The sequence below is a fragment of the Pocillopora verrucosa genome, chromosome 3 (assembly GCF_036669915.1).
Source record: "Pocillopora verrucosa isolate sample1 chromosome 3, ASM3666991v2, whole genome shotgun sequence".
NCBI classification, from domain to species: domain Eukaryota; kingdom Metazoa; phylum Cnidaria; class Anthozoa; order Scleractinia; family Pocilloporidae; genus Pocillopora; species Pocillopora verrucosa.
In genome coordinates, this window is record NC_089314.1 from 4260705 (window position 1) to 4273446 (window position 12742).

Below are 12742 nucleotides of genomic sequence, written 5' to 3' on the forward strand. Positions count from 1 at the left end.
TCGAGTGAGGGACTGAGTTCAAAGACAAAGTAGCACGTGTAGCGCAAAGTTCTGCAGAGAGAGCAGGCACACTGGTGAGAGAAATAAATGAACACATTCTAAATGAGCAAAATTTCTTATTTACCTTGGCCACGATTTACAGTTCTTTTACCTGCGTACATGACATTAGTCCAGTATAAGACAAATGACTTGGGTTAACTGATTGAGTGGAAGTACTCTCTAAAACTGGTTGTTTACTTAAATTCCTTTATAAACAGGCCAGAGAGTTGTCATAACTTAGTATTTATAACCCCAAGTATTTGAAAATATATCGCAAAAATTTCAAAAAGTCCAAAAGTGTAGATTTTATAGAAATCTCTTCAAGAGCTCCTAGTTTTCCCAGTTTAAGCGCATCTCGTACCTTCTCCAAATTTTTATAAATATTCACGGGGGACAGGGCCGTGACTATCTGTATTTTTGAACACGTTAAGTTTGATGTGATGAATGCCCTGTTGTGTTTCGTCTTGATAAATTTTTTATGAAGCAGAGTACATGAGGCAAAGTGGTAAAGAAACTAAAGCTATGTTTAGTCTCCCAAATGCCGGAAATTTCTTACATGGTTTTCAATATAGGTACAGGAATAAATGAAGAAATAAGTGAAATAATCAATGATTCTGCATCAGGCTGTATAAGCCATTAGAAAGCTTACGGCTCATTCCATTTTCTTCCACTAATCCATGGCTCCCTCTCCCATTACAAGCTAAAAATAAGTTGGAGAAAGCATATGTTATCTCCAAAAAGACAAGTTTTAAGGCCTCCTGACCTTCAGTTAAGACGTTGCGATTGTCTGAGGAAACATTTTGACGATTTAGTGGTGGATGTAAATGTATTAGGTATCACAAAGTGCGTATAAGCACTTTGACATTGCTATGTACTTAAAATGTGGAATTATGATCATTAGATCGCTATAAGTCCTCCTCTTCTAGATTTCGCACTTATGGTGAAGATTAAAAAAAAAAGCATAAGAATATCATTTTGTGGCGTTATTCCTTCCTGTCAACCAATACGTTCGTGTCTTTCCTTTCCCCTGTTGAACAGATACAAATATCAATCAGGGATTTTGATAACATTGTCGATAGGCGAATGCCGATTGTGTAATAGGCAGCTGCGCCCGGAATATGGTCGAAACCCAAACACGTAAAGGGACTTAAATGGAACCCGTTATGTTAATATGTCTGCATGATAGATTTGGTTCTAGAGAACACTTAAAATGTTTCTCCTCCCCGCCAACCAAAAACGGAAAACGAACAAAGAGGATGATGAAGAACATTGATATCAAGTCTATAAATTTCCTAAGAGAGTTGTGAAAAATCGCTTCGCTGTTTTAGTATTTTACCATTCCTGTTAGCTATTAGTAATATTCATCGCAATCTGAAATGAAGACTTATCACTGCTGCACCTTTAGCTCAACTACTCCTCGAAATTCAATGCGAAAGTCTGTGTTTTCCAAACACTTTCTGGTGGCTTCGCTGATGTGTGCTCTCATTGGCTAAAAAGGGAATAAGCAAAAGCATAAAATGTTTGGATGTGGCTGCTATTGAAGGTGTTGGCCTTCAAAATCATAAATCTTGGCGAATGATATAGTCTGGAATAAAGAGAATCTACATTCTATACAGGGAGGGGAGGGGCGGGGTTATTTAAGATTTACTGATGCCAGTAAGTAAATACTCCAAAGTTTAACTCTCAATGATAGACATGTGTGAGTTTTTTTATATTTTTAGCCCGCACCAGATGCTCTCCCATTTGCTTACCAGAGCAGTGGTTCTTAGCCTCGAGGCTATGTTAACTGTGTCACCAAATAAGCAATACTGAGGTGTCTTCTCACCCACTAGACCAGCCGCCACAGGGCCTGAATGCATACCTGTTACGTAACATAAACAAGACTTGTCACCCAACTAAAAGATCTATAAATTACAAGCTAAATTAATGGAACTACTAGTTTCTATATGCAAAACGAATGAATTGATAAGTATATAAAACAATACGTTTATTATACTTGTCCAACGGGACTTATAAACACTACCTCCTCCCTCCCCCCCCCCAAAAAAAAATGTTACCAGGAAATGGAAACAAAGTACCCTGATTGCTAAAGGTTGCCTTGATACAGTCTCCAGAATGATGTTTGTTTTGAACAGGATATATGAAGCCCTTGAACAAATATCCGGACATCTATTGTTATTCCTCTCTCGCCTTTTTGATTAATTTATAACGAATCTAAGAATTGTACGTAAACACCATGATTATTCGCTCTCGGTGTCCACACGTAAAGGTTGATTCGGGCCTTCTGAAACTATTACACGATAGAGATCCTGAGCTCGTAATCAACATAATGTCGTTTTTCTTCAAGGTAGGTTATAGCTAACGCTTCTCTCTGAAGTTGGAAAAAGTTATAGGAATTCTGTGGCATTTGTGTGTTAACAAGTAAAGTTAGCAAGTGGTTAAAATAGGTAAAATCTACAGAGCTCACCAATAGTTATTGTTACTGGCTTCTGACTGGCAGGGTTCACGATTTCCTTGACAGCTTCCAGCATGTCAAGTGCCATGGCTGATATTGGCTCGGCGTGGCGCACCTTCTTCACTGGAGCACCGCTGACCGTCATGTAAAGGGCATCTCCTAACGTTTCAAACTAAAGGACGGAAACGCTGTAAGCTTATTTTTGCCACTAGGCATATGTCACAACCAAACAACTTGCTTGAGGAGTCTGGCCTAATTTAGAGATATTTTCCTAATTGCATTTTAAGGAACGATATTTCTCATACAATGCAGCAAAGTTATGGAAAAAGTTAAGCTTCAAAAAACGTATTCCAGAAGTAAGTCCATTAATTCCAGATAAGAATGCCTTCAAGGCCCAGTTTTTTACCATCTTCCCGTGACAGCTTGGCAGTACATATATACATCTTGTATTTGAATTGTTTACGCGAACGAATCTAGCTAAGCTGGCACTACTTGAAAACGAATTAAACTCTTCACCTTATAAACATCGTGCTTTTCAGTCAACTTGTCAAAAGATGTGAACATGTTATTTACAAGGTTGACAACCTCCATGGCATCCACTTGAGAACAGATGGCGACAAAGCCGTCCAAGTAACTGAACATGACGGTGACGTTTTCAAAATACTGTGAGAGGAATTCTAGACTTAAATAGTTGAATACACAATAAGAAGGAAATAAATGTCCAAATTCCCATTTCTCTCTTGAAAGTTTGTTTTTCTCTTTTTCCACCTAGGAATAAAAGCTTTGCTGAAACATATAGCTTCGCTGGCAATATGTCACCATTATCAAGAGCAAAATTTTTTAACACATGAAGGAGTTGAAGCAAAATGAACAGTTGCACTGATGTAATTTAAAAAGTTACATCTTTATTTACAGTATATCGTTCTTAGCCGCTCATTCCATGCATTTGACAATAGAAACATGTCACCAAAACCTCATGTTTACGCATCGCTTATTTCTATAATCATCGTGTAAGTGTTTAGAGGCATCTTTCGATAAGCCTCTTTCTGAGGAGTTAAGACATGTCCTTGAAAAACATCTTAATCTTATTTTTTTTTTTCGGAAAATTGATGGAAGATAGACGTTACGATTAGTCTAACCTCACATGTTTCGACAGCTTTACCCCCCAGCCTCAGTCTGTCAGCGATGGCTTTGGGCATCATTCTATATAGCAACTCTTCGCTCCGCTTTCTCTCTTGCGCCAATTTCTCCATGTTTTCTTCGAGGGCCTTTCCTTTATCAAATTCCTAATTAAGCGAATAAAAAAGGGCATTATTTATTTGAGGCATTTTAAAAGCTTAATCTGTACAAAGAAAGCTTGAAAAGTTCACTTAGCAAGCTTGAATCCTGGACTCACATGGTCTCTTGCCATCTCAAGCTGAGGCAGTGGTTTAATCCCAGATAGTACCATCTCACGAGACGTATCATGCAGTCCAAGGTCGTTCATATACAGACCTATGCGCATCATCTCTTCGACACCCCCAATTCTGCATGTAGAAAAAGAGATTATGGGAAAAAATTGCATTTCAGGAGCGTTAATTGGCCGACGTAAAGATTTTCAAAGCTGACGTTTCGAGCGCTGCCAATCGTTATTCGCTCTGACTAAGGGATAACGCTCGAAACGTCAGCTTTGAAACTCTTTACTGCGGCCAATTTACGTCAACAACTCCGTTAATAATACTTAATTTGGCGTTTCTAAAATATCTTTAAACTCTGAAAAAGTCTTATCAGAAACTTAACGATAAAAGAAAAAAGAAAAAGAACCTTAAAAACTTACAAGGGTGAACAGATGTAAATAATCTTATTCCATGATGGCATGAACTTCATCATACCCCTGAGGTGAAGCTTTGGTTGTTTGGACATCATGGAATCGTACTGTTGCTCATTTTCAGTTGAGACAAAAAGCGGACACTCCATACTGCTGTTTTGAAGTTTAAAAGACGATTGTTGCAGCGTAAAATTTGCTCTTGTCGGACGTCGTAACGTCGGAAGCGAGCAGACCAACTCGAACATCACGTGCCTTGTTGTAAACTAAACCAAACAAGTGAAGAATAAAAACAAATCATTCATGATTTTAAAACAAGAAGACTAACAAGCGTGGAGCTTGAATGGGAAGAAGCCAACATGTGGCCGAAATGAGTCACCTTACCGTGTCCCATGTAAATTCTGCTTTAGGTCTCCTCATTGTGAACGACTCCCTCACGTCGTTGCCTATAATACGATTTCCCACAGTAGAAATGATACCATGTCCTGCCATGTGCACTGTCATATCTCGCGCAATCGCAAAACTAAATGGAAATATATTGAAAAATACTTCAATGCTGACACTGCGTTTGCTGTGAACCGATAAAGGGTCTGAGGCGGGAGGTTTATAGCCAGCGTTTTCGAATCCGAGGCGGTATACCACGTGAGTGGTCGAGTTGGTGACTTCTTTGTTCAGAATTTTGACGTCAACGTCCAAGTTGTAGAACGAGGAAGCAATTTCTTTGACCTGTCCAATGACGTAGTGCATGAAGCCCTTCCGCTTCGAGATGTAATGCAGCGTTAGGCCTGCACTCGTTTCTTCCTCGCAGAAGAAGCTTGGCGACAGCATCTTTTGGTAACCAAACCGCATGTGCTCGTGCAAGTTGTCAATGCCGATTAAAAAATCCCGCAAATGCCGACCGCTTACACGAATTATACGATCGTAGCCGTAGTGACTGAAGAACTTCACAAAACAGCTGCCAAAAAACTGCATAAAATCGTCGCTCGTCATGTCCGTTTCTTCTCCAAGAACTTCCTCACTGGCGTCGGCGATCTTCTGCATCATACTCTCACTGTAGCGTTTGTGAGTTATAAACATATGATCATTTATGCCTGCGCGTTCTCTGATCTTGTCCCATTTTTCTTCACCATATTTTTCGACCAGATAGTACATGACACTCTCCAGAAGCATCCCATACATCTTATATCTACAAGCTTTCTTAAGTCAGCTTCACCAAATTGCTTGAAATAAAGGTCAAGTCGACAATAGGCCTAGATTTATAACAAAAACAATTGTTACCATGGTAGTTCTGTCTTTATAGGAAATAGTTTGATTTTTTTCGGCGCCTGTAAGCGTGTCTTAAATTACTTTCCTGATCCGGGCCAACATCAATATTTAATTCTGATGCCTTTACCGTAAATGCCTCTTTCGACCGGCCCGGAAGCATAGATAAGTACTATGCGAAATGTGGGGAAAACCAGAGGCGGAAAAGCTGGTAGTGTTACCTTTTTTTTTCTTTTACTTATAGAATAATAATCTCCTCCCCAAGTTTTAGAAAAAATCATTTCCTAAGTAACAGTTTGACATCATCCAAGTTACTAATTATATAGTTGACTGGGATCTCAAAGAAACTTTCGGTTAATAATTAATTAATGTGTGTTCCATTTCACTTTACAAAATTTACTGAATAAAAATAACCAACGTTCGAGTTAATTGGTCGCGTCGACATATACCAAAAATTAGCGAAATAAATGTTTAAAAAGAAAGTCAAGCAAACGTTCTAAATAAGCTGAATAAAAATAGAATAAAATAAGCTGTGAAACTCTCTGTTTTGAAACTTGAAAGTCATAAAGCCCTGATCGTTCTTGCCTATGCTCAACATTTCCAATGAAATTTCAACTACACTTAAATTTCATCAATTATTTAAGGCAGTGCATTGATATTAGCAATCTTCTTAGCCAGTAATAGACAAATAGTCTATAAACCGAAACAGTACACTACAACAAAACCGAACCGTTCTTCTTGGAAATTTCAGGCGGAAAGGTGTTAACGGCAATTGCGAAGTCAACATAAGGGACAGAAGAGCATAATTGACAGAGCTTTTCATGTTTTGGTCGTAAGAACCTATTGACAGTAGTGTTGATCATGTTTACTTGATGTTAACAGAAAAAAAGGTAACGCCACCAGCATAGCCGCTTCTGGTTTTCCCCACATTTCGCTCGGTGCTTATCTATGCTTCTGGGCAGGTCGAAAGAGGCATATAAGGAAAAGTAACTTGCCGAAATAAACTATTACCAATCGTTTAAGAGTCCACGCCGTGCGCCCGCAAACTGATTCCACCTAACGTCCATTTGTCTTTGATGCAAAGGAGCCTAATGATGTTGAGGTGGATAACGGGAACCCATGTTTTTACCTTCAGCTATTTCCTCTTCCACGTGAGTAAGAATTGACTCAAATAAAACACCTTTAATTTTGATATTGCCTCGCAAATATTTTTTAAGGGAAAAAGATATGAAATTGTAAAATATTTACCAGGCACATAACGAGAAAAAATTGACTCGTATGTGCTTGATTTACACTATGTACATATGTCTGAAAGATCTTGAGAACCACATTTCACTCTAAAAACTACAAACTACAGTTGAAAACATTTCCCTCGGGCAAAAGACTTGATCATGGCTATGAACTTTCACAATTTAAAATCGTGTTTGTTACAGATAAGAATAAAGCACTTGGGTTGTTATGAAAGCATTTATGCGACCAGTAATGATAGCATAAGACGTAAAAATGAAAAATTCCTCAATCAGTTTGTAAGTGGTTAACAATATGTTCTTCGAAAGGCCAAGGGTCATTATTGGTTGTCAATCAAGTTTCAATCAAGTCGAAAGAATGGGCTGTCCGTTATCCAGGATCGACCATTTCAATACTATTCGTAAAACATAATGCCATATGACAGAAATGGAAATTACGACACAGAGGTTATATGTGACACTGTCAAGATACACAGTTACTGGCCGGGTATCACTAATGTCAAAAAATTTTTCAAGAGTATGATGAATGAGTTCTCACAACCATTTCCGATGATTTTTTCCCTCGTTTTCTTATCGACGATTTGCCTTTCTGTTATTGCAGAACGCAGTATCATTATCATTCAGATTAAGTTAAAATTGTACAAAATATAGATGAATAAATAAAATAAAAAAAGAATAAAATGACTTCCGAAACGATAATTTCATCTCAGGTGTTACACCGTGGCACGTTGAGTTAAACAACGGATTCAGAATGTGAAATTTTATTCCGCCCGCTTGGCAAAGTCCGAACATGAATCTATTGAGTCTGCAGGACTTTATCGGTTTCCAGTTAAATTTATTCTTATTGAATATAAATAATAGGGAACATCATGATCTGAAATAGTCTCTATGAGAACCCTTCCTCACCACGAGTAATAACAACATACGCAAACATACATCATCTACATCGTTAAAAAATCGAGTTGATGTCGGAGCGAAAAAAAAAATATATATGATTCAGTATAAACATATAGATCTATCGACGATGATTTTTATGAGACAATAAATTATTTTTATAAAATCAACATTGTGTGTAGTAGTTAGTTAGTGGTTGAGAAAAAAAGTATCGGTGCATGCTTTGACCTTAGAATTTGTCATTTGGTTAATTTAGCGGAATAAATGTTGAAATATATCAAAGAAATTTCTTTAATCAGTACAAACTCCCGTTATTTTGAAAAAAAGAAAGAGAAAACGGATTACTTTAAGAGAGAATCTTCGTGGAACTAGGCACGTTCTCTGATGTGTAATTTATATTCGGGTTAAGTAAAAAGTCTTCCCATCTCATTTAGCTCTATGAGGAGTCAAAGTTTCCAAGATTCTGCTTCAATCATTTTAAGATATGATTCTTTATTTCGAAGTTTCCAAATTTAACCTATTCTTCAACAGATGTTTTCAGTGATTTCAGTCGTATGGCTGATCCGTTGAATGAGACAAACTACTGAAATGGTCGATGGAACTAAGCTGGCATCGCGCAGTTCAAAGAAACGACACATACATATTAAATCCATTTTTCACACATAAAAATATCTTTAAGCATTACAACGATTTCCGACTAATTCTTCCCATATATATTTATTGTATGGTATCCATTATCCTGATGAATGATATTTCATGTAGATCTGCAGTGGTCTTTGATGTTAAGTTAGCTTTGTTATCCACCATTTCCTAGCTAACAAGATTGGCTCAGGTTCGTTAACACAGTTCGCGTTATTTCGCTTATCATTTTCTCCTGTTTATCTTTAAACTTTTAACAATGGAAATGCATAAATGAACTAAACAACGAAGATTTAATTAAATTTACATTTTTTTTTCTTGAAGATGGCTGAGAGAAATCACATTTATTACCTAATTTTAGAGAAATTAACGAAGCTGATTTCCCGTCAAGGTGTTTCAGTTTTGATAAGTCGTTGTAGCAAATATGTAGCCAAAGCATTACCATTCAAAGCCGTAAAATCTCAATTTAGAAGCCTTATCTTATGGAGAATATTGCTTAAACTTTTTGCTAGAATTTTAGTCTCGTGTGATATTCCGCTTGGGAACATTAATTCTCGGAACAGAAGTTAATTTTCTTTACCCGAAATACCAATAATTCGTTGTACTTTCCAAAAAAATATGCTTTAACTTTGAGACTTAAAATCTACTGCTCTAAAATCTGCTGAATAAATATAAGTAAATTATACTTACGCATGTCTTGAAAGAGAAACTGAAGGGTTGTAGTATTTTTCTTCGCTGTAGCTGTCTTAGAAGTCGTGCCACCCCAACTTTTGTACTCTGCGCTTACAGTCATTTATTATTTATATAAAAAACAGTGACTAACTGTGTCAGTGAACGTTACTCCATATTGTTGACTTTGGCGAATTAAAATTGGCGAATGGAGCTAAGGCAATTAACAATCTCTTTGAAATGTCAAAACATCTATGTACACAGAATCCACATGAGTCGCGGTGAGTTAGATTACTTCTCCCGCTTAAAGCCGCTTTTTGTTTCATATTTCTCGTTTCCTTCCACAAGGCTGAATAATTTATTATTATTTCGACTTTCTTAGTAACAAAGGTATGGGGGAAAAATCTTGTTTTTAATATGAAAATAACGACGTATCCAGTTCTTATCTCATGTAAACCGAAAGACACTACCTGAGATTTGATATCACGAATTCTAGTTTAACCATATCACAACGTTAACGCACAAATTAATTCCTCGAATTTGCCCCACATTTCACATTTTGGTAAAATTGACGGCACTTCCTAATTAAAAACAGGAGTTAAGTAAATATGACCCCCGTCCGCCTTTAGGGTAATTCAATTAGATCAAACAGCTTTCTGAATAATATTTGCTAGCTTTCAGTGGATCCTTTCTCCAGTGGACGGCGAAAACCCCATGGCGACGAGTTTATTACTTTCTTTTATTCGGCTTTTTTTTGTTTTTCTGACTATGTTATGGGCAATATATCTGAAAGAGTCTCTGAGAAAAATTCTAAGTTATTATACAAGTGATTTTGTGACATTTCCAAATTTAATCATCGTCTTTTTTTTCTTTTTTCTTTCCGTTTTCTGTTCAAGCAAGAATAAGAAAAACGATGCAAAATCTTTAAGGGAAAACTGCTGTCCTGGGCTGAAAATTAAGAAAACAATTAAAGGGAAGGCTCAGATTTTTAAGGCTATATGAGAGGGCTTCGGTTAAGGGATTTGATGCCCTATACTTATAAAATTGCAAAATTCATTTCATTGGCTTCAGACACTAGTGTTCGATTTTAGACACTTGCGGCCGAATTAAGACACTAGTCTCCGATAGTAGACACTAATCTCTGTATCTAGACACTGGTGTCTGGTTCTAGACTCTAGTGTCCAATTTTAGACCCTTGAGTCTGATTTTGGGCACTTGTCCCATCCTTGGCACTAGTATTCGATTTAAGGCACTATCATCCGATTTTGGACAGTAGTGCCTGTTTCAGGTACTGGTGTCCGGTTTTAGACACTAGTTTCCAATTTAGACAAAAGAATCTGATTATTGAAACTTGTGTCCGCTATAAGACACTAATGTCCGATTTTATCTGCCAGTGTCTGATTTTGGACAAAACAGTCTGACTTTGGACATTAGAGAGCTGTTTCAGATAGAACCGTCCGACACTTGAACACTAGTGTCTAATTTTAGACGCCAATGCCCGATTTTAGACATTAATGTCGGTTTTTGGACACTAGAATCCGATTTTAGACACTATTGTCCAAGTTTAGGTACTAAAACCCAAGTTTTTGACACTAGTACCTAATTTTAGAGACTAAAGTATGTTTTTGGGCACTATTGTCCGATTTTAGACATTGGTGTGCCGTTTTAGACACTGATGTCTGGCTTATAACAGATTTAGACACCAAAATACGATTGTAAAACCTAGTGTCCAATTTTAGACACCTTTGTCCGATTTTAGAAACTAGTGTCCGATTTTAGCCACTTAAGTCTGATTTTGAACACCAATGTTTGACTTTAAACATTAGACACTTATGTCCTATTTTTAATCCTTGTGTCCGATTTTAGGCGGTAGTGTCTGACTTAAGACACTGGTGTCTGTTTTTTAGGCACTATTGTCCAATTTTAGAAACCAGTATCCGATTAAATATACTTGTGTCCTAACTCCGATTTTGGAAGTGCCCTAATTTAGGATTTTGGACACAAGTTTTTTAACTTACGTTTTTGGACGTTAGATTTTAGTAACTTGTGTCCGATTTTAGACATTACGCTCGATTTTAACCACAAGTGTACAATTTTAGACCCTAGTAGCCGATTTTGTATACTGCTTTTTGATATTGGACACTAATTTAGTGTCAGATTTTAGACACTAGGGTCCGATTTTATGCACAAGGTCACATGATCTTGCATGATCTATTACATGATGCAGGGAATACCATATGTGATATCAACTTGAAGCTGATTCGTAACCCTTCAGTCGTTTGATGCAATCGAACAAGTCTTATTTGCTCGTTTGCCATATATATATTCACCGTTTGGATTTTAATGATGAAACATCCATCGAGCTTTCGAAAATGGTTTGTTCCATATTAATGACGATTATAGGAAATTATAATTTTCTAAACTAAATCTGAAAGCTCGTCGACTTTGTCTGTATATCTCTCCCCAGGGGAGTGTCTTAAATGAGATGGATTTTACTTTCTGGTTTAACAGCATGGATTATTATAAGATGCGTGCAAATGAAGAAGTATTGGATGAGTGTGAAAAAAATCGAAAGGTAATGCTCATTGGTTTCGACTCATTTGTATTTGTTCGGACTTACTTTCGATAACTTGTTTTGTTTTCCAAAAGGGTGGAGAAAGAGATTCGAACTACGTCGAGAGATGAATCGTTTTAAATATAAAATGAGTTACTCAGAATAATGGTTTTTGCGTTGGCAGATGGTCGATTCAGTCAATTCAAAATGGTATCAAACCCAGATCATCAAGGATAAATCAAACATTTCAAAGATATCTTTAGTTAAGAGAGAGTTAATAGGAAATATTAACAAAATCGAAATAAACAAAAAAAGAAAGAAGTGAATTTCTATTCGTCCCACTTGGCGTTTTGACATGATTTTATTTTGCCTATCAAAGCTTAAGAAAAACAGAAATTCTAATTTTTGATCGAAGTGTTTCAGAAGGCGAAGGAAATGTGTTTAAGAAATACAATTGGTATTTTAAAAATACATCCTTCGAATCTGACTGAGTTAATTTAGATGTGGTTTTCCTCGTTTTAAAAGTACTCGAGGAGATGGCTGTGTGATGACCTATTCAAACCATAAAATTTCCAACCGCTGAATTTGTTGTTCTATCGAGAAGGCTGTTTATACGGCTGCCCACGGGGCAAATTAATCATTTTCTTTTTGCCAGCCGTTTAGGCGTTATGTGAAGATAATATTTAGTGGCTGGGAAAGGGAAGTCGCTTGTCTTCTTCTCCATTGGATTTATTTCCGGATTTTATGAAAAGAAATCGAGATAAGATTTTGATTTTGCCGCAAGAAAATCTAATGATCATTTTCTTAAAGGCTAGCCATAAGCAGGAAGTCGCGAATGTTCACAAGCTGCTCTGTTGTAAAACTCCCTGAATATTTTTCGATGTGTTTCTTTCGTAAATTTAAAATTGTAATTATCTTTTTTCATGCTACTCACCTCCAATGTCTTTCAGATACGCTTGAGGAGATTCATAAGGTGTTTGCGCTTCTACGCTTTGACTTTTAAGTTGATTTTTTAAAAATAATCTGCGAATGTAAATCTCTCTCTTTTTTGTTTCTTTTCCTTATTATAATGAGCATCATATTGATATGTCTCTTATCACAGTTTAATTCATGATTCATGAATTTATGACTTAATCTAGCAAAATGAATTGATCTCGAGATTTATAAGATGTGCCTCG

At 36.7% G+C, this 12742-nt stretch overlaps 1 protein-coding gene across 2 annotated transcripts; it reads right to left on the minus strand.

Annotated features, from left to right (window-relative positions):
* Positions 1–137: 137 nt before the first annotated feature.
* LOC131796560 (soluble guanylate cyclase 88E) lies at positions 138–12611 on the minus strand. 2 transcript variants are annotated; one of them, XM_059114160.2, is made up of 10 exons: positions 12499–12611; positions 4683–5548; positions 4311–4564; positions 3891–4020; positions 3634–3780; positions 3011–3157; positions 2507–2666; positions 1791–1900; positions 1439–1528; positions 138–1066 (listed from the first exon to the last, which is right to left on the minus strand). In XM_059114160.2, exons 2-10 carry the CDS (start codon positions 5475–5477, stop codon positions 1010–1012), a joined length of 1890 nt encoding a protein of 629 aa, XP_058970143.1. In that variant the 5' UTR covers positions 5478–5548; positions 12499–12611; the 3' UTR covers positions 138–1009. The 2 variants fall into 2 exon arrangements, with proteins under 2 accessions (XP_058970143.1, XP_066020148.1); XM_066164051.1 differs by lacking the exon at positions 12499–12611 and adding an exon at positions 9032–9098.
* Between the last annotated feature and the right edge of the window lie 131 nt (positions 12612–12742).